Below are 18,285 nucleotides of genomic sequence, written 5' to 3'. Positions count from 1 at the left end.
GCTCTATGATGAGCGGTTGTTTCAGCTCACTGGTACCCAAAAACTGCAGCAGGTGATGGCAAGCTGTCACAGTAGCAAAGCCCCTCTGGAATTCCTGTCTCATTTGATGTCTATTGAGACAACAAATGTTCTAGGCTTCTGCTGTGAGCCCAAAGGCACATTTATATGCTACCAGGCACAGAAGAACGCTGATTACTTGGCCAACAGTAGATGAAGGCAAAAAGTCCACTACCCTCACAGGGTAGCCCTCTTGCATTTGTTTCTGTGCTTTGTGATCCCCTTGGGCAGGATTAGACATGGGACCCTGGATCTCCCTGTCCTGCTTGTCTAACAATAAAAAGGAAGCCACTTAGAAAAGCTGCCAGGAGCTGGTTTCTCCGTTGATGCTGGTTTTCCTTTGCAGACACAGGAGGCTGGCTGGCAGTGTGCAGCTTTTATTCTTTTCTGTCTCTCTGCTATTGTGCAGGGTTCACTCTGGCAGCCTCCCTCTGGACTCATCTGGGGCATCTGTCAGGCCCCTCCTTGGGCTCTGTCCGGCTGGCTTGCAGGCCAAGTTTTGACTTCCTAATCTGTATTAACCACTTTGATGTGGCTCTCAGCAGGGTTTGACCAAAAGCAGGCAGAGAATCACATCTCACAATCCATAGGGTATGAATTTAAGGAAAAAATTAGCATTTTAAAAATTTGCTGTCAAATAAAAAGAGCATGATTTTTGCTGAAATTCAGTTGGGTTTGAATGCTTGTCTTTTCTAAGCTTCCTAGAAAAGTCCAGCAAAATGTGTGCTGCTTGTTTGCATAGGAAGGGTAGGCAAGCTTTGTGTTAGTGGTTGATGTTCTTCCAGTGTTCATCATGGAGTTATTTCTCTTTCAGTCTGGATTTACAAGTTAAGATACTCAAGCTTCCATTTTAGGACCTGTTATGTTTTCCTATGGTGGCAAGAAAATGCCAAGCACTCTGCAGAGTCTGCTTTTGAGAAGCCCTCTTGGTTTTGAATGTGCTATAATATGATGCTTTCAGGAGAAATTAGAAACAAGGAGGACTACTTTTATTCCCACCTAAGAAAGCCCTCTTGTTGCATGTTTTGTGATGGAGCTTTTAGGACTCTCACTTGTGATGTTCCTGGGTACCCAGCAGTGCACATAAGAGTGCTTGCAGGCTGTGGTGCTCTTAGCTGAGTACAAGTGGAAGCAAAAAAGAACTCTGAGTGGTGCCAGAGCACTGAAAGGCAAGATGAAGAAGGAGCCAGGATTTTTGTAGCTGACATGAAGCTTCTCCAGATCATCTCCCTCTGAAATGTTGAGGACCTCTGGGGAAACAGAGAGAGCCTTTAAATAGATGCTATCAATTAACCCTACAGCCTAACAATTTAAGATAGCTGATTTTACAGAGATGAAAGAAGCTTACAGTAGCTAAGAAACTAGGCATTTTAGCTTTTCTGGATTCATCTCTTGGTATTTTGGTGATCCCCCCCCCCCCCCCCCCCCCCCCCCCCACCAATTTTAAATATTGCAAATCTGATCTGGGGCCACTTTCACTGTAATCTTTGAGAATTTGCCCTATTTCTGGAGGGTAAAATAATCAGTTTTAATGAAACCATTTATTTTCAGTCTGTGGGAGATCATGAAAAAGTGAGCTCCTCTTCATGCTCCAAAAAATCCACAGGAACTTTCATTGGGTTCTCCGTTTGGGTAAAAGGAACTAAAGTAAAAACCTTGTGTTTTCTGAGTGTGGACATTCCTGATGCCTGAGGGTGGGTGAGTGCTACATCTGAATATTGAGGCTGGATCCAAAGACCACTGACACAATGTGGCTTGCATTTAATACTGGGAATGTAGAGCTAGATTCTTCAGAATCTCTTTCTTTGGGAATAGCAAGGAGCAAATGAGTTGTATGTGTGGTTTTGTACCTTATATATCACTTAAATACTCTATTTAGACAATCACATCATTTTAAGTCCTTGAAATTCTGGATGCTTATGTTGTAGGGACACTGTGAGAGTGAAAAAAAAAGGGAAATGAGTGAAAATACATTCAGTAATGCTAGTGTCCAAGCAAAGCCTACAGGACTGATCAACAGGCATCCTGCCACTTCTGCTGTATGTGATGGTGAATAGTTAAGAGAAGCCAGTGTGTTTATTGCCCTAAATTTGGTGCAGAGTTACTTTTTTAGGTTTTGGGACTGCTAATAATTCACAGAGACAGTTATAAATTGGTTAATATATGTAGAGTTTTCAAAGCTGATGATATTAAGTATGTGTATATTTAGTCAAATAATTTTTGCCATATCTGCCATTAGGCATTCACCAGCAACCATCTTTCCTGCAGGTTTTCAAGAACATTTATCAGCATCTGTCAACAAGCAGTAAATGAGAGCAAATGTAAGGGGATTACATATGTCTGTGGTGTAGAGACTGGATCCAGAGTGACTCCCAGCAGGCACATTTTCCATATAGGCTATAAAGGTGCTGTGGGGTTGGCTGCAATCCAGTACAGCCCACCACTCCCTTTCACTGCCTGCTCTGAGGTCAGCTAGTGCAGGGCTTTGTTCTGGTTTTTTTTTTTATTGGACTGAAAAATTGAGTTTTCTTTGGAAATGAAGCTCCCCCTGTTTCTTTAGAATAGGTAGCAAGCTGTATACCTTGCTTCATTATTAGCAAGCCAGGGGCCATGTCCTCAGAGCACTGTGTGTGCTTTATTTTCTTCTGTTTGTTTAGTGTCTGTATTATGGCAGTGTTCTGGTCAGGTGACATCTGTGAGCTCCAATAGCTTTTGTGAGTTTGGTAGAAGACAGTCCCTGGGAAATGTAATTAAAGGATGATGCCAGGAGCTCATGGGAGTGCAAAGCTCACAGGGTGAGGAACAAGGAGCATCTGCAGGTGACCAGTTCTTGGATGGACTCAAGGTAATTGCTGTAACAGCATCAAGGCGCTGTAATGAATGAAAGAGCATTGTGTGCTTCAGGGAGTCTTGGGCACAGAGATCTGCAACCCCCCCCATGCTGGCACCCAAGGTAGGGGCTGGAATGAGAAACCCCACAGGGAGTAACACAAAGAGGTACTGAGCATCCTGCTGCTATCCTGTTGTAGGGTCCTTTTATCCCAAACACTGCAACAACCATAAAGGCAAGGGCTGTCTTTGACCAGTGGGACTGGAGGGCTCAATACCCAGTAGGACCAGGTTTCATGACAGAAGATGATGGATTTTGAGGTCAGCACCCCAATTCTTATGTAGTTGTGATGGAAGTGACCTGGAGTTACTAACAGCTTTGGCTGGAAAATAAGTATTTGGCAGGAGTAGGTGGTGTCTTTGGAAATCAATCATAGGAAAAATATTTGATGAAAAAGATAAGCTGTTTTTATTGACTGAAATCTGAAAAATGGGGGGAAAAAAAGTCAGTACTTCTAGTTTTCTTTCACAAAAGTCTCCTGCAGAGTTAAGTAATTTCTAGAGGAAATTGAGTTGTATTCAATGACAAAAACCTTCTGTTTAAGGAAAAATAAAAAAACTGTCTGGAAATGTTTTGGCCATTCCTAGTCCTGAAAGCAATAAATAGATATGGTCATATACTCAGTGTACCTCTGTAGTGGGTAAAAGTGGGTTGAGGGGTGGTCTGGCTGCAGCTGTGGGTTTAAGAAAAGATGATAAACTTGATTTCCCACTGAGACTTTGAGGACTGTAATCATGACATGGAGATGAAGCTATCTATAACAGCTTGCTCTGCTACTGTTTTTTTGAATCAAGAATGTTATTAATTCAGATGTTAGAACTAGTTGAGACAAATAGGTAGTTTATTAAAGCATTCTAATTTTTTTTTTTTACTTTAGCCATTTGTGCCGTTTCTGTTTTCTTCAAAAATGTTTTAGCACTACTACAAGTGGAATCAGTGAAGAAATACAGAACTGATATTAAAAAATACTTGTAAGCCTTTTCTGTCTTGGTGTGCTCAGTAGTTTGATCAACACGTGTAATTTTAGGAGTTCTTTTTACATGGTGTTGTTGCAAAGGATTGAGGCAAATTTAATTTATAGATTTTTTTTCTTCTGAAAAATCCACATTGCCTTAGACAATTGAGAGATTGCTGACAACTCAATTATTTGCAGTGCTTTAACTCACTAATACAGTCTCATTATTTATCCAGAGACTCCTTCATTTGCTTTATTTAATTTCTCAGCTGACAAATTCCATCTCCCAGGATACTCATGACACCAATCCTTTCTTAATATGTTCTGGGATTTCTGCAAGGGAGATCTCACTTTCTTCCCAAGTCTCCCTCTTATTTTAAAATATCACCTAAATTCCTAAGTTTTTTGGGAGAAAACCTCATTTGGATTTATTTAGTTTCCTTTTTTTTTTTTTTAATTTAGGAGGTAAAGTTCTTTAATCCTCTGGAAGTTTTTCCTTGAAATACCCTAGTATTCGTAAGCGAACAGACGACATGCCGCAATACTTAAATACAGTACTCGTGTTCTCAGCGTTACCAGGGATGCTCCTTGTGGGAAGGGCTGGAAGAACCCCCAGACGTGGGCACTCGTGAGCTCCCGGAGAGAAACAACGAGCTGTGTTTTTGCCTCGTCTTGCCGCTTTTGCGGAGCCGCTCGGGGCGGCCGGGCCGGGCCCGGTCCGGGGGTGCGCTCGGCACGGCCGCGCTCGGTGCGCCCCCCGGTCACCGCAGCGCCGGCTCCCGCTCGCTGGACTCGGCCCGGGTCCGCTGGGAAAGGAGGGACAGACTGAGCGAGGGGCAAAGCTTGCGTGGATCCAGCTTTGCTCGTGTACGGGTAGAAACAACAGAGCAGTCTTTTTGAAGCCAGTGAATGGAAACTCTGCACAGTCAGAGAGGAAGTCTTGGCTTCGTGGAGAAAACTGTAGCAACTTAAATTTTATTTAGTCATTAAACCTGAGCTAACCCTTATATAAATACCAACTTGTGAAACCACAGGGAAACCTCTCACAGGCTACATGACTTTTATCGAATCACAGTATTTATTTGGCTTATTTTTTTTTTTTAATATATGTGTGTGTATTCCCTGGACACAGGATCTAAGTGCTAACTGCAGTTCCTTTATACTTAGCTTTCAGTGTAAATAATAAGAATTAATAATAATAATAATGTCAATAATGAGAGTGAGATTAATTATAATAATGACAATAACAGTAATAATAATACTAATCCCCCTGTGCAAATTTACAGCAGTGAAAGTTGGGATCAGACCCACATGCAAAGCTGGTAAGTACTTTAGCGTTACTTGTATCAACAAAGCAAATCTCTTTTTGGCAAAGGAGGTGGGGGAATAAGAAGAGATTTTTGTAGTTGTATTTGCAGTTTCCTTTTCCCTTCCTTTCACTCTAGAAATTCTTTATCCTTTCATGCACAGTTGAGAATTAGCCATTTATTCTTAGTGCTGGCGAAGCAGTCTTTGATATTTAAAATGGAATGTGTTCCTTTTTGATGCTCTGTGATTTTGAATGAAGTACATGCTAGCAGATTAATGGTGCAGAACAGTTAGACACTGTGCATTTTTTTCTTTTCCATATTATTTCATCATTGCAAAAAAAATTTAACGTATTTTTTAAAAAGAAGAGCCTGTGAATTGTCTATTGTTTATGCGGTGAAATTGTTTTCACAGTGTTGTCATTCTCTTCTAAGTTGAAATCATTGAATAGCTATGAGCTGTCACATTTTTTGTCACTTATAACTGCATCAAGCTGTGCTGACAAAATGTCCCTGCATAACTGTTAATATGCATTGTCATTTTAAGCATGAAACAGTTTAGCTAATGATTTATCTCTTATAATGCAGCACTTGGGGCAGCTGTATGATTTGTCTCTTTAGCAAGTCAAGTAATTTCTTTAACAAAATGTTAAGCACAGATGGGCCATAGGCTGTCAGTTAACCTTATTGTGCATGCATCTGCTTGCCTTCAATGCACTGTTTTATGTATTCAGCCACTTACTTAGGCACAGTTCTCTGAAAAGCGGAACCTACTCTGATTGGCAAATAAAATGTTCATTTGTCTCTTCTTCCTATTGTTTTGTTTTGGTAACACATGTCAGCAGCTCAATTACCCAGTTCATTAACAGCTCCCAGTGGACATGATGGCCAACCCATGATAAGGAGGGCGATTGTGGCACATATGGTCAATAATAGCCTGTCTCTTGGTAATTGTAAATAAAAGTCACTGTTGGCCTTTTCCTTTTACTGCAGCTACTGTTTTCCTTTTCACTTTGCCGTACAAAGCACATTTCTCTATGTGAATCAGCCCAAACAAAATAAAAATACCATCCATTTTTCTCAAGAAGATCACTTTTATCACTGCTTTGGTGGTTGTTTCCTTTCTGTGCTGACTTTTCAGCTTAGAGCTCTCAGGATATGGGCTTGATCTTTTCCAATTCCAGCAAGGGATTAATTGCTCTTATTAACGAGTTTACTTAAGTAGCAACATATTTTCTCAACATTTCTCTCATTCTCTCACTGCAGACTTTTTTTAAGTGCCTGTGGAGTTAAAGTCATTTACAATTTTTTTTTGTAAGTATGCCCTTTACAAATAGCAGCGGTTTTCAAAGGAGTAATTGAAGTGTGACTTAATCCCTGTTAGATGAGCGATATTCCTGTCTGGAACAGAGGCTTTCTTTTTGGTTTAATTTCTCCTTCTTTGATATATCATAGTCAAAATGCCAGTAGAACTGGTTAAAAGCAATTCTACTACTTGTGGGTATTTCACATTGTAGCAGGTACTCTGCTGCTTTCTAGCAAAGTTGAGAATTTCTTTATATATTTGCTGATTCCTAAATTTTCACTTTTAATAGGAAAAAAGAAGCATGTAGCAGCATTAGCATGTTTTGTCATAAACCCATCTGAGAAATCTTTTGTGGCTTCTTGTTTCATTCTTTGTTTCTTGAAAACTGATTTTGTTTTTCTTCTCAAAGAAAAGGAGTCCAGTTGATAACAAGTTCTGGGCTGTGATTTAATAGGGTGAGACTTACGGTGTCCAAATCTCTCTTCTGTCCTCTTACCCCACGAATGTTGAAGCACAGAAAATGAACGTTGAATTGGGTAAAATTGCAGCTCTGAGTATCAGTAACCTTGCCCGAAACTGCTTTGGGGGGAGAACCTAAACTTTAGGGGCGCTCTCCTGTTCCTTGAAGCATGCTTTATCTTAGATAAACACAGCTTCAGTTGTGTCTAAAGAACTCACAGGTGGCTGTGGGGTGACTCGGGACCCCTGAGCTCATCCCCTGCTGCCTGCCATATTCATAACTAATCTGTAGTCTCCTCCCCGGGCTGCAGGCACTCGGGGAGTTGTTGAGTGTCAGAGTTTATTTGTCCTGGTTTGATTAGCACAGACCTGGCAGGGCGTATTTTCTTTTTAATGGCTCCTTGCTGTGACAGCGAGGTTTTGGGAGGAGGAGGAGAGGGGGAAGCCTGGCGTCATGTTACCCCAGGCAAACACAGAAAAACGAAGGGCTGATGTGCTGGGAGGGAGGGAGGGAGGTACTCTAGAGCCTTCATTATATTTTGTATGGATATAAGATTCTGCCCCTAAACAGGACTGCTGAGAGGGAAGGAGAGAGAGGGGATGTTAGCATGAAATAAGGATGCTGTTTTATCTTCCTGTGGACTTTATTTTGAGGAAGAAAAGGGTGCTTGGTGTGTTTCTCTCTTGTCGACTGTTAAAAGCCAGCTGCTGAAAGCCTACTCCAACACAAACAAGGATGCAGGCAGGAGTGCCCTACTGGCCACCTACTGCTGCTCCTGGCCATGGTGGGGAGCCAGCACCAGACGTGTGTTTGGGGGCACCTCGGGTGCCTGTGACACCCCCATCCTGGGGCAGTTCTGCCGCTCTCCCTCCCTCCCTTTCCTCCTTAATTCCCCCTCAGCGTGAGGAGGGCTGTTTGAGCCCCTCACCTCTGATGGAGGAGGCAGTGTTGGAGGGACGCCTCCAGGTGCGGAGGTTTGGGGAGGGGGAGCTGGATTAACCCCTGCTGTGCATCCCCTTCACCCGGCTGCCCTCCCCAGCCCCCCGGCCCAGCGCCCCCGCCTCCACGGCAGCCGCCTTTGTGCCTCCCGCATCCTGCCAGGCAGGTGTCAGAGCCCTGAATGCGGGCAAAGGCCCCGCTGATGGATACCACAGATGGAGCGTGGAAATCGGCCCAATAGGCCTCAGCCACAGGCCATTTCTTAGGACCCAACAAAAGCCTCCAAATAAGTCAACAAAAATCCCAAAGATCACAAAGAGAAAGTGTCATTTGTCATTTGCTGTGGGTTTGTGTGGGGGTGGCGGCCCCGCTGCACTCCCCTTGCCTGCACCCGAGCAAACACGAGGAGGTCACTCGCCTCGCCTCGCCTCGGCCGGGATGGCTGCGGGGATCAGGCAGGCGCCAGCAGCCACTGCTGCCACGGTGAGCCCCAGGGCCCAGAGAGCCCCGGGGCTGGCAGGGAGAGGGCCCCGGGGAGCCTCAGGACAGCAGAACACCCCAGAGAACCCCGGGGCCGGCAGGGAGAGCTCCCCGGGGAGCCCCGGGGCCGGCAGGGAGAGCTCCCCAGAGAACCCCGGGGCCGGCAGGGAGAGCTCCCCGGGGAGCCCCGGGGCCGGCAGGGAGAGCTCCCCGGGGAGCCCCGGGGCCGGCAGGGAGAGGGCCCCGGGGAGCCCCAGCGCCGGCAGGGAGAGGGCCCCGGGGAGCCTCAGGACAGCAGTGTGAACACCCCAGTGAATCCCAGGCTGGCAGAGAGGACACGCCAGGGAGCTCCAGAGCTGCAGTAGTGCAAGAGGGAGGCTGTGAAATCTTGCTTAAATAAAGAACTGAGAAGATGGATGTGTGGGGTAGCTAGCTAATAAACTGCTACCAAACCTCTTCCTTTGCTATTTTGAATTTTTTTAATTTACTAAATTTTAGTGAGATCCCCAGCTAGACAGATTCGTTCTGGCTGTTACACTAGGAGGAAGAGACTGTGTAACTTGTTATTTAAATATGTTACAGAGTGTGAAGAACTATGAAAGGGGTTCTGCTTCCCCAGGACGCAGGATGATAACCTCTCCATGATAACCCCTCTGCCTGCCTCTGTCAGGTGCACTGTGTTGCAGCCCTAATGCATGGGCTTTAAATGGTTGTCATGTTATTGTTATTTAATTATTCAAATGAAATGTCTTGCTGGGAGGAAGAACAGCCCACGGAATGACCCCTTGTGTGTCATTTTGTTGTTCGATTTTTGCCCCATGTGTCTATTTACAGTGTTTGGAAAAGGGATGGTTGCAGAACTCCAGGTGACCAAATGCCTGTGACATTGGGCAGTGGGGTTGTGCATTTGTGGTGATAATTGGCATGCAACATTTCCTTAGGCCACCAGATAGGTCATGAGCAGTTAAGGGACGAATAATTTTTCTTTAATTCTGCAATTCCTTTTTTAATTACTCTTTGTGACTCAGGAGCTGGTAGTGCTCTTGACTATCTCTCCAATTTTGAGCTGTATACTAAGAGGGGTTCTGGTGATCCCAAGGAACCCAGCCAGCAATCTCCCATCTCAGTGAGTCTCCTTCTATTTATGAGTTGAGGGCTTGGAAAATAAGGATCAGTAGGACACATGTAAGAGGTGATGGATGTAGAAATAACCCAGCTAAAATGTCACCAGCTTTGCCAGTGCTGAATAATATCTTTGTATATCATGGAAGTCAGTAGAACTATTAGTGAGATACTGCTTAGAGAGAGGGCAATGCACTGTGACTATTGAACATATATAAAATATATATTGCTTGTCTAAAGGCTGAGGTGTATCCAATTTTTGTGCTCAGGCAGTACTCCGACCCTTCTCACCTATACGAAAGTCTAATAATAGTATTTTAATAGGAAAAAATAAGAATAAAGGCTTCCTTGATGATAGTGATATGTAAGAATACTTTGTAAGAAATAAGAACAGTACAGTTTGTAGTACAGACGTGTAGTTATCCTTTGAGATTACATTTGTCTGACTTTCATATCACAGGGCAAATAAGACAAAAGAAGCCAATGTTTTCAATAAAGCTGTACATAGCAGCCAGGTCTGGCAAAAAGTAATGCCAGTGAAAGCAGATAGATATGAAAGTAGTTTCATGTGATATACATTTTATCCTTACTTTAATTTCATTACTTCCTCTTTAAATTCTTGCCCTTGATTACACGTGTTGTTCCAAACTCTTAGATACTATAGAGCTGGTTTTTTAACTTGGTTTACCTCTGTGCCTTTTATATGCTGCTTAATGAAATATAATGTGAAAATAAAATGAAGGCAGGGTTTTAGTTCTACATTCTTCTGCAGGAAGGAATGAGAGCATAGAAACATGTCAAGTTTTGCTAAATCTTTATAAAACATTTTTAAAAAGATAATGAAATGTCTCCTAATACTTCCCACTCAGCTGGTGAGGGAGTTCACTTCAGGAATTCAGCAGTAAATATCCCCTTTAAATTGCACAGTTTAAGCTGGCTTTTTATAGGCAAATGCATAGTTGTGTGAAGAGGCTGTACTCATACACGTGGAGTCTGTAAGAGCATTGAAAATGTTCCTGGCATCTTCCCGACAACTACTTTTTCTTTTAACTCATAGTACACAATTTAAGGTAGCTTTTATCAGAGAAGTTTCTCCAAAAGGGGCATTTCTGAGCTCTGTTTCAGACCTCACCACACCAGGTAAGGGCAGAGTGCAGTGGTAGCCAGTGTGACCCTGGTAGTGTGGCTGGTGTGCTCTCCTCCAGCCTAGCTGGGCAGTAAGAGGAATGTCAGAGTATGACATTTGTATGTCAGAGTGACAGTGGGGAACTATATTTAAAATAGCCTACATTTCTTTTTGCTCCTGGATGACAGTGTGGAGCCAACCTGCAGGGTTGTGACTTGGCAGTTGCTGAGGGAGGCAGGTGTCTAGCTGAGATGATTTGGGATTTGTCACTAATTCAGACAATGTATAATGTTAATTTGGGGATACTCTAGATTGCCTGTTTAATAAGGACTGGACTTGAACTGTTCAGGATAGGATGTTTGTGCTGATTCTCCTTTGTTCTGGAGAACAATATTGTCAAGAATGAGAACCTCTTAGTCCAGTCTTGGGACAAACCTTCACTGCAAATAAGAGACTCTGGGAGCTGATGTTTTTTCAATATATTGATGCTGAGATCCACAGGAGTTTTTCCTTATGTCTGTGTTTGCTGGGTCCAAGATATTGATGCTGTCTGGAAAATGAGGACATGTTTCACAAAAGAGCCACTGATGTAGCTGTAATTGTTCTTTTTTTTTTTTTTTTGGTGTGCAGAAATTAATAAACTTTTCAGCTGAATTTTCTGAAAAAGCACTTTGTGTTTTTCATGCTCTAAGTAAACAGATTGGCTGTATTTATTAGCTCAAACAGCTTGAGTGAAATTGGAAATGTAAGATAACTAGAAATGAACTTGGTGGGGGGTTTTAGCTAGAGCTTGAGAAACAGTTTGCTTCCAAATAAATTACATTAAAAGGATTATATTAAATCAATGTCTATATCAATAATTTCTTTGGCATTGTTGAAGTAGCAGGAGCAATGCTTGTATTTCCATTGAAGAAGCAGTTTCAGCATCACTGGGGAGTGTCTGCCCTCTTTAGGTGGTTTCCCTTGAAGACTCAGGCAAGAAGGAATGCTGGTTGCCTGGACAGCAGCTGGTGCAAGTGAAGACTGGCTTTGAAAGTCTACTTTTTTGGTTCATTACCATTTACTGGAGAAAGTGAGTGTGGTTGGCTGGAAGAGGTTCTGCTGCCTTCACAGTTGTAGCTCTGGGTTCAGCTGTAGCTGGAGTTCACTTGATGGCCAGGGGAAACAAGCAGTGCTGCTGGCTCTGTCTGGCCCTGTCTGTGACCTCACTATCTGCATGACTGTGAAGTCCAGAAGGAGTTTCCATATCGATTTCTCTAAATTGCTGATTGCATGAGTTGGTAGCCCCTTCCTAGGTCATGGTAGTGCTGTATGTGATTTGTTTCTTTCTGACTTTTCTCAAGTTCTCACTCAGGGTTTGTGAGGGGCCTTTGGTCCATGACAGCCTCCATATGAAAGGATGTCATTGATTGATTCAATATTTTGCTGTTCTTTCTCCTTAACTAAAGCTAATCTTGGCTTTTTTTTTTTTTTTTTTTTGAGCATCGGCACCTCAGTCTGATGAAGGCTCTGACATTGATTCTGAACCAGACTTGCCTTTAAAAAGAAAGCAGCGTCGCAGCAGGACAACCTTCACAGCAGAACAACTGGAAGAGCTGGAAAGAGCTTTTGAGAGGACACACTACCCTGACATTTACACCAGGGAAGAACTTGCACAGAGAGCCAAGCTCACAGAGGCTCGTGTCCAGGTATGTATAATACAAGCTGCCTAACGAAAGGAGTTTCCTTTTCTGTTAGCATGTGAGTTCTTTTATATTCTTACATGATCCTGCTCTGGAGTAGAAGGAAAATGTGAAACAACATGGTTTACAGCTGTAGAGTTTTTACATCTGTACATGGACATTTTTTTTAACTGTTTAAGAGAACTGTTTTGAAAAAACTTTTGTGTCTTCCCATTAATTGTTCCATACTTACCATGAATATAGTACAGAATCTTTGAAGAAGATCTGATATCCCCATTTGTTTGCTTTATGCACTTGACAGCACTCTGCGTGTAACAGCTCAGCTGTTGGGCCAGTTTATAGTTACCTAACTGATTTCATCTGTTGTTGTCTGGGGCTCCCAGGCATTAAAAGAGGAGAGAAAAACATTTTTTAAAGGAAAATGTGTCTACAGAGCCATGCAAGTGAGGAAGGTGGCTGGTGCAGAATCTACAGTTCACTTTTAGGTTAGATTTTGGTTAGAAGTTGACTTGGTATAAATTCTGTAATATCTCTTTTATAAATTCTGTAATATCTCTTTTATCCCCACTCTCAGTTTAATTCAAAAGAAAATAAGTTCTCAAATAACTTCTAAGTCTTCACAGCCTCATGTATATCTGGGTTGTCTAAAGCAAGCTAATGTACCAGAGCAGTAACATGGAGTTGATTTAAATTTTTTTTTAAAAGTATGAGCCTGGATTTTTAGCTGTCTAAACTTCGGAAAATAGCTGCCAAATTATCCTGGAATAAACTGCACCTCAGAGTTCAAGTTTTGATTAGGACTTCTTCTGTTTAATATCAAAGAAACACATGCTGTGAAAAGTTTAATACTGCAGGCAGAATCTTCTGCTGCTCTTTCACCACTTAACATCTATCAATTGCTGGGGAAAGTATGCCCCTTTTAAATCAGTCTGAGTTGCAAGGGTTACCAAGCCAATACGTGGTTGGGTGACAAGCAAGCTGTTGAAGCATGTGATCTAACAAAGGAACAGAAATGAGTGGTGACTTGTGGTCTGACCAAGGATACAGGTGAATTTGGTTTCTTTGGTAAAACTCTTATGGTTTGACCTTTGAAACTCCGCCTGAGGCATTCAGACTGTGCAAACTGAAATAAGCAATACAAAACATCTCTCTGACTTTTTAAGACAATCACACCTATTGCAGCATGTCTGTATTATTGAGTGTCTGTCTTGAAAGGCTCAGACTTTTTACCTGCTAAATGTTTTTGCAGAAGACTTCACGCCACATTTCTTGTAAGGGTTTATTATGACTGTGGGAGAAAATCAGATGTGTGGATGAATTTGTCTGGAAGGCAAACTCAGCTGTGCACGACTCTTTTCTTAACATGTTTACTAAGTGAAATGCTTGCAAAACAGCTCCGTAGATAGACTGTGGCCAGGTAAGACCAAATCAAGCCCCAGGAATCATTTGCACACAAACATAACAAAGATAACTTGCTTCACAAGGGTTGTTAGCAAGACTAATGGGATCTCGGAGATGATGTTTTGGTCTATGTTAGCTTCAGTGGAAAAATACGATAAAATGAAAAAGACCTTGTTCATGTTTTTCTAAATCAATGACCCACAGCTAGAAGAAAAGCAGAACTCTCATTAACATAACAGCTGTCTTAATGTGGCTTTAACCCTGTGACTTTTTGCATTCCTCATGGCTTCCTTGGTTCCCTCGAGACGCATCCTGTCTCACACCACTTGTATGATCTACAGCCTCACGAATTCCCCAGTACCTCTGACATGGATATTTTACCTAACCCAGCATGGAAGAGAGTTCTCAGTCAATCAATGATTAAAATACCAGAACAAAACCTTTCTGGATTAAAGATGAGCTGGGGTTGAAGTAACCAGCCTGTGGGCAGTTTCCTAGTGCACTCCATCTGTCTGGTACACTTGAAGGCTGGCAGAATGATTTAGCAGTGGATTAAGGGATACAGGATTTGCCTTATCAGCATTCAGCACCTCTCTATAGCCCCTTAAAATAGCCACGTATTATGGGCATGAAATAAAAGACGACCTGTGAAAAGAAAATAACCCTAAGAGACTTGAGGCTGAGAGGGCTGGATAGCCATACTGAAGTAGCATTCAAGCTTTCTTAGTCACACTTCTTTTTTGGTAACATTATGATAGAGATCAGAGATACCAAATTTTATATGGATATATACACAAAGATGTCTTTGACTGCTTCCCAATAAAGCATTATCTAAAAGGACTGGCTCTTGCAGCCTGAATCCAACTAAGCCCAGAAATTTATTTATTTATTTCCTTTGGAGCTGTAAGGTCCAATTCTGTACATTAGTTTTATTTGGCCTAGGCTGTTATTTAGTTGATAACAACTGGATCAGCCTTGCTATTCCCTCAGTCCCTCTGTGTAGTACTTGCATCTCACATTTTGTTTTCTCTACTCTGCCACCCTGTGCTTCCCCTTTCCTTCTGCTCCCTGAGGCTGTCTATTACTCTTGTGAAAGGAAGAGTCTTACACCACTGAACCATGGTTTTCCTCACTTTCCCACTGCTGAAGGGTAACCAAATGCATGTTTCTAACCTGGTTGTTTGAAGGTGGAGGAAAAAACTTGCCTCTGGTCTGGGATCAAGAGTAGAATATGTCAGCCCCTAAGGGGAATTTTTTGAGAGCAACAAGCAACTGAAAACAGACTTTACACTGTGAATGTTATTTGTGTACCTAATCATGGGAACAGGAAAGGCTTCTGGGGAAAGAAGTGTTCCAACAAACTCCACATTGTAAGAGTCACGAGATGTGTAACTGCAATCATGGCAAATATTTCAACACGGGGTGTAATAACGAGTTAAAATGCTCCCTGCAATTCCTCCTGCAGCACCTCTCCCCTCAAGGACCGTTGAGTTTTTTCCCCCAGTGTTTGAACCTAGATGTGATATAAACCAGGAAAACCTCTTCTGCCGCCTCTTCCGAAGGCACTTGCTCTTCTCTGCACATTAGATGCAGAAGGAGGAGGAGAGTTCTTTGGTCTTGTGAGTTTATCAGATAAAATTCAGAAAGATAAGCACCATTCTAAAGGAGGACCTTTCCTTTAAAAACAAAAAACAAAAAAATAGTGATACTCTGGGAATGTGAAGTTAAAGATCTGCATGTTTTGAGTAAAAATTGCAACCCTGCAGTACTTTACCTGTCCAGTTTAAAACCTCATTAAAACCATCATGATGTTGCATTGCAACAGAGGCCCTTAAGGTCTGTGGCCTGTTTTTGCTGACAATCTGAAGGCAAGTTTGAAAAGTGAATTTATCTCCAGTGCAGATCAAAGGGTCTTTCTGAGCTTCAGAGCTGTGGAGTTATGGTTTCTGTAACAAATGGTGCATCAGGAATGAAGTGGGTAGTATCTTTTCTGGCCACCTTTAATTCCCACAGCAGGCTTGTTTTTAGACCTGGACAAACTGGGCAAGCTTTGGCAGCAGCTTGGGCCTGTTTCAGATCGATGGTGGGGAGTGTTTACGTCAATCTTTTGGCAGAGGATTTTTAAATAAGGTTCAGGTTTGTCCTGTGGCTGGCCAGGAACCTGCCTTGGCCAACAGGGGCTGGCCATGCAGGCAAATCTTTTGGGGCTGTGTGTTGATGGCAGGGATCCCAAATTGCCAGAAATGTGGGGCATGAGACTTGTGTATTGGACCGTGTTAAGGAGTACCCCAGCTGTATGGATCCTTGGGGCAGGAGGCCCTGCTGTGAGAAGCAGCTGGCACATGGCCCCCCTGTTTAATTCCAAAATGCAATAGGAAAAATTTGTTTGGATTCTTTTTCATCCATGAATAATGGTGAAAAAGAAGGGCAAGTCAGGAAGAATTCTGAATCATGACTATTTCCCACCCTGAAGAGTTTCTTCTCAGCCAAATCCCTGTTTTAAACTGTTTTGCTTGAAGACATTAAAAAAAAAAAAAAAGTTGTTTATCAACAGAGCATGTCTGAAAATTTAGGCACATCTCTCCAGGCTACTAGCATGGAATTGAATGTTCCCATGTCAAACTTGTAATCAGCTTGTTAGCTATTGTAAAAATCTTATTATAACCTCAACAAATAAGTCCCAAGAGCTCAGATGTCTTGAGTAGCTAGAAGAAAAGTTATTAAAAATTTATTTTAAGTGTTGTGCTTGGATATTATTTTCTGTGCTTCACTGTGGTAAAGGGAGGGCAAGTTTGGAGAGAAGTAAGGGGAAAGGTGAGAGAAGTTATGACTGTTGAGCTAGCAGTAAAGTTTAAAGGCTCTGAAGTCCAATTTCTCAGCTTTAGTAGTATTTTCTCAGTAGAAAACAGTGAAAAGCACTCTCTGAGAAATCACTGGGGAGGGGGAATCTGTGCCAAGGAAAAGTCTTAATTTGCATTCAGCTCTTCTGAAATGGTTTGAGCATATACTGAACTGCCCAGTCCTATGGGAAGATGGGTCAAAGGGAATGCAGGATGGATTCAAGAACACTCAAGACCCACTTTCATCAGACCTTTAGTTATTCCTGATGTGGTTTTATGGAGAATTTCTGATGCCTTTTCTTGAGACTGAATCTCTTGCATCATAAAAAGGCTAAAGAAAGAAAATGCTGTGTGCATCCTTGCAGTAGATAACCCTGTAATTGCAGGTTCCCCCCTCCCCTGTAAAGGGGAAATTCTTATGTGTAAATTAACCAACAGCATTCATATGTGGGCCCAAGAGGACATTTTTAAATATAAAGGAAAAAAAGGATGTGATTTTGATTCTCTTTCTGGTCCCTGCTGCCTAAGGGCTCTAATTAGTGTCACTTTAACTTATGAATACACAGATCAATTTGCTTATTACTTAATAATTTTCAGAACTATTCAGCTGCAGATTTTTAGAAGTATTTTTGTAGGACTGAGTCAAAGTTTTCTCAAAGAAACCAAAGAGATCGGAGTATGTTGGATCACACTGGGAGGTGGTTGGGTGTCCCTACTCCCTTTGGCATAGGCTAGTGACTTTTTGGTCTGTGTGTTTTTTTTTTTTTTTTTTTTTTTTTGTTTTATTTTGTTTTATTTTGTGTGTGGTGTGTTGGGTTTCATTTTGACTTTCTTCGCTTTTGGATTTTTTGGTGGGTTTTTTTGTTTGTTTGTTTGTTTTGTTTTTTGTTTTGGGGTTTTGTTTGGTATACTTTTCCCTTTTATTCCCACCTCCCTCCCTCCCCCTGAAATGTTTTCAAAGAACTCTGGTTTCTAGCACACTGGTAACTCCTAGCATCACTTCCCATCGCTTCCCATGCCCATAAAGAGCAGGCTTCAGCAGGCAGAGAACCCTCAGCATTGTGACATTCCCTCTGGTGGCCATGGCAGGCTGCTCTCAGCAGGCTTTGGGATGCTGTGAGGGGACATGGTGTGCATCTGTATGCAGTGGACCTTATCCCTAGGAGGCTGGGCGTGTGCAGATGTCACAGTCAAGCTGATTTTTCAACTAGTTATGCTAAAAAGCAATTCCATTTCTACTCTTTCTTCATCCCATGGCTGCTCCCTGGCAGTGCTCTCCCTGCAGCTCATAGTGCTGATACCTTGGGGAGCCAGGATGGAAACTCACCCTACTGAAAAAAAAAAAAAAAAAAAAAAAAAGGGAGGATAAGAAACTTATTTCCTGTACATGCCCCTGACGGACCACTGAAGTAAGTGAGGTCTGGCATCTGTGGGGACTGCAGGAGCAGACCCTGAAGGGGTCTGTAGCAGTCACACTGCCATCTTTTGCAAAGATAGCAGAGTCAGCTCTGCCTGGGCTGGTGGAGCTCAGCTTTGTTTGCAGTTTCCTCTTCAGCCTCCCCTCTTCCCAAGGCACCCCTGCTGTTTCTGGCACAGCCCACATTCTTTCCCTGGTGGAACATCCGCTGACTCTGGCTTCCAGGATGGTCAGACTTTGTTTTGAACATATGAATTTTGTGGGAAGGGAGAGGTGGGGAATAGTAGGGTGGGGGAGGCAGTT

The 18,285-nt window shown here is 42.6% G+C and overlaps 1 protein-coding gene across 2 annotated transcripts in view; it reads left to right on the top strand.

The window, feature by feature from the left end:
• The window catches only part of PAX3 (paired box 3), a 75,006-nt gene that overhangs the window by 37,994 nt on the left and 18,727 nt on the right, over positions 1-18,285 (top strand). For both annotated transcript variants that reach the window (XM_059855256.1, XM_059855255.1), the window contains exon 5: positions 12,125-12,330. In XM_059855256.1, coding sequence (XP_059711239.1) covers positions 12,125-12,330 — 206 coding nt within the window. The remainder of the gene's footprint in view (positions 1-12,124; positions 12,331-18,285) is intronic.

This window comes from Haemorhous mexicanus, chromosome 10 (genome assembly GCF_027477595.1).
Source record: "Haemorhous mexicanus isolate bHaeMex1 chromosome 10, bHaeMex1.pri, whole genome shotgun sequence".
NCBI classification, from domain to species: Eukaryota; Metazoa; Chordata; class Aves; order Passeriformes; family Fringillidae; genus Haemorhous; species Haemorhous mexicanus.
The sequence above is the reverse complement of the archived record's forward strand: the minus strand, read 5'-3'. Positions and strand labels throughout refer to the sequence as shown.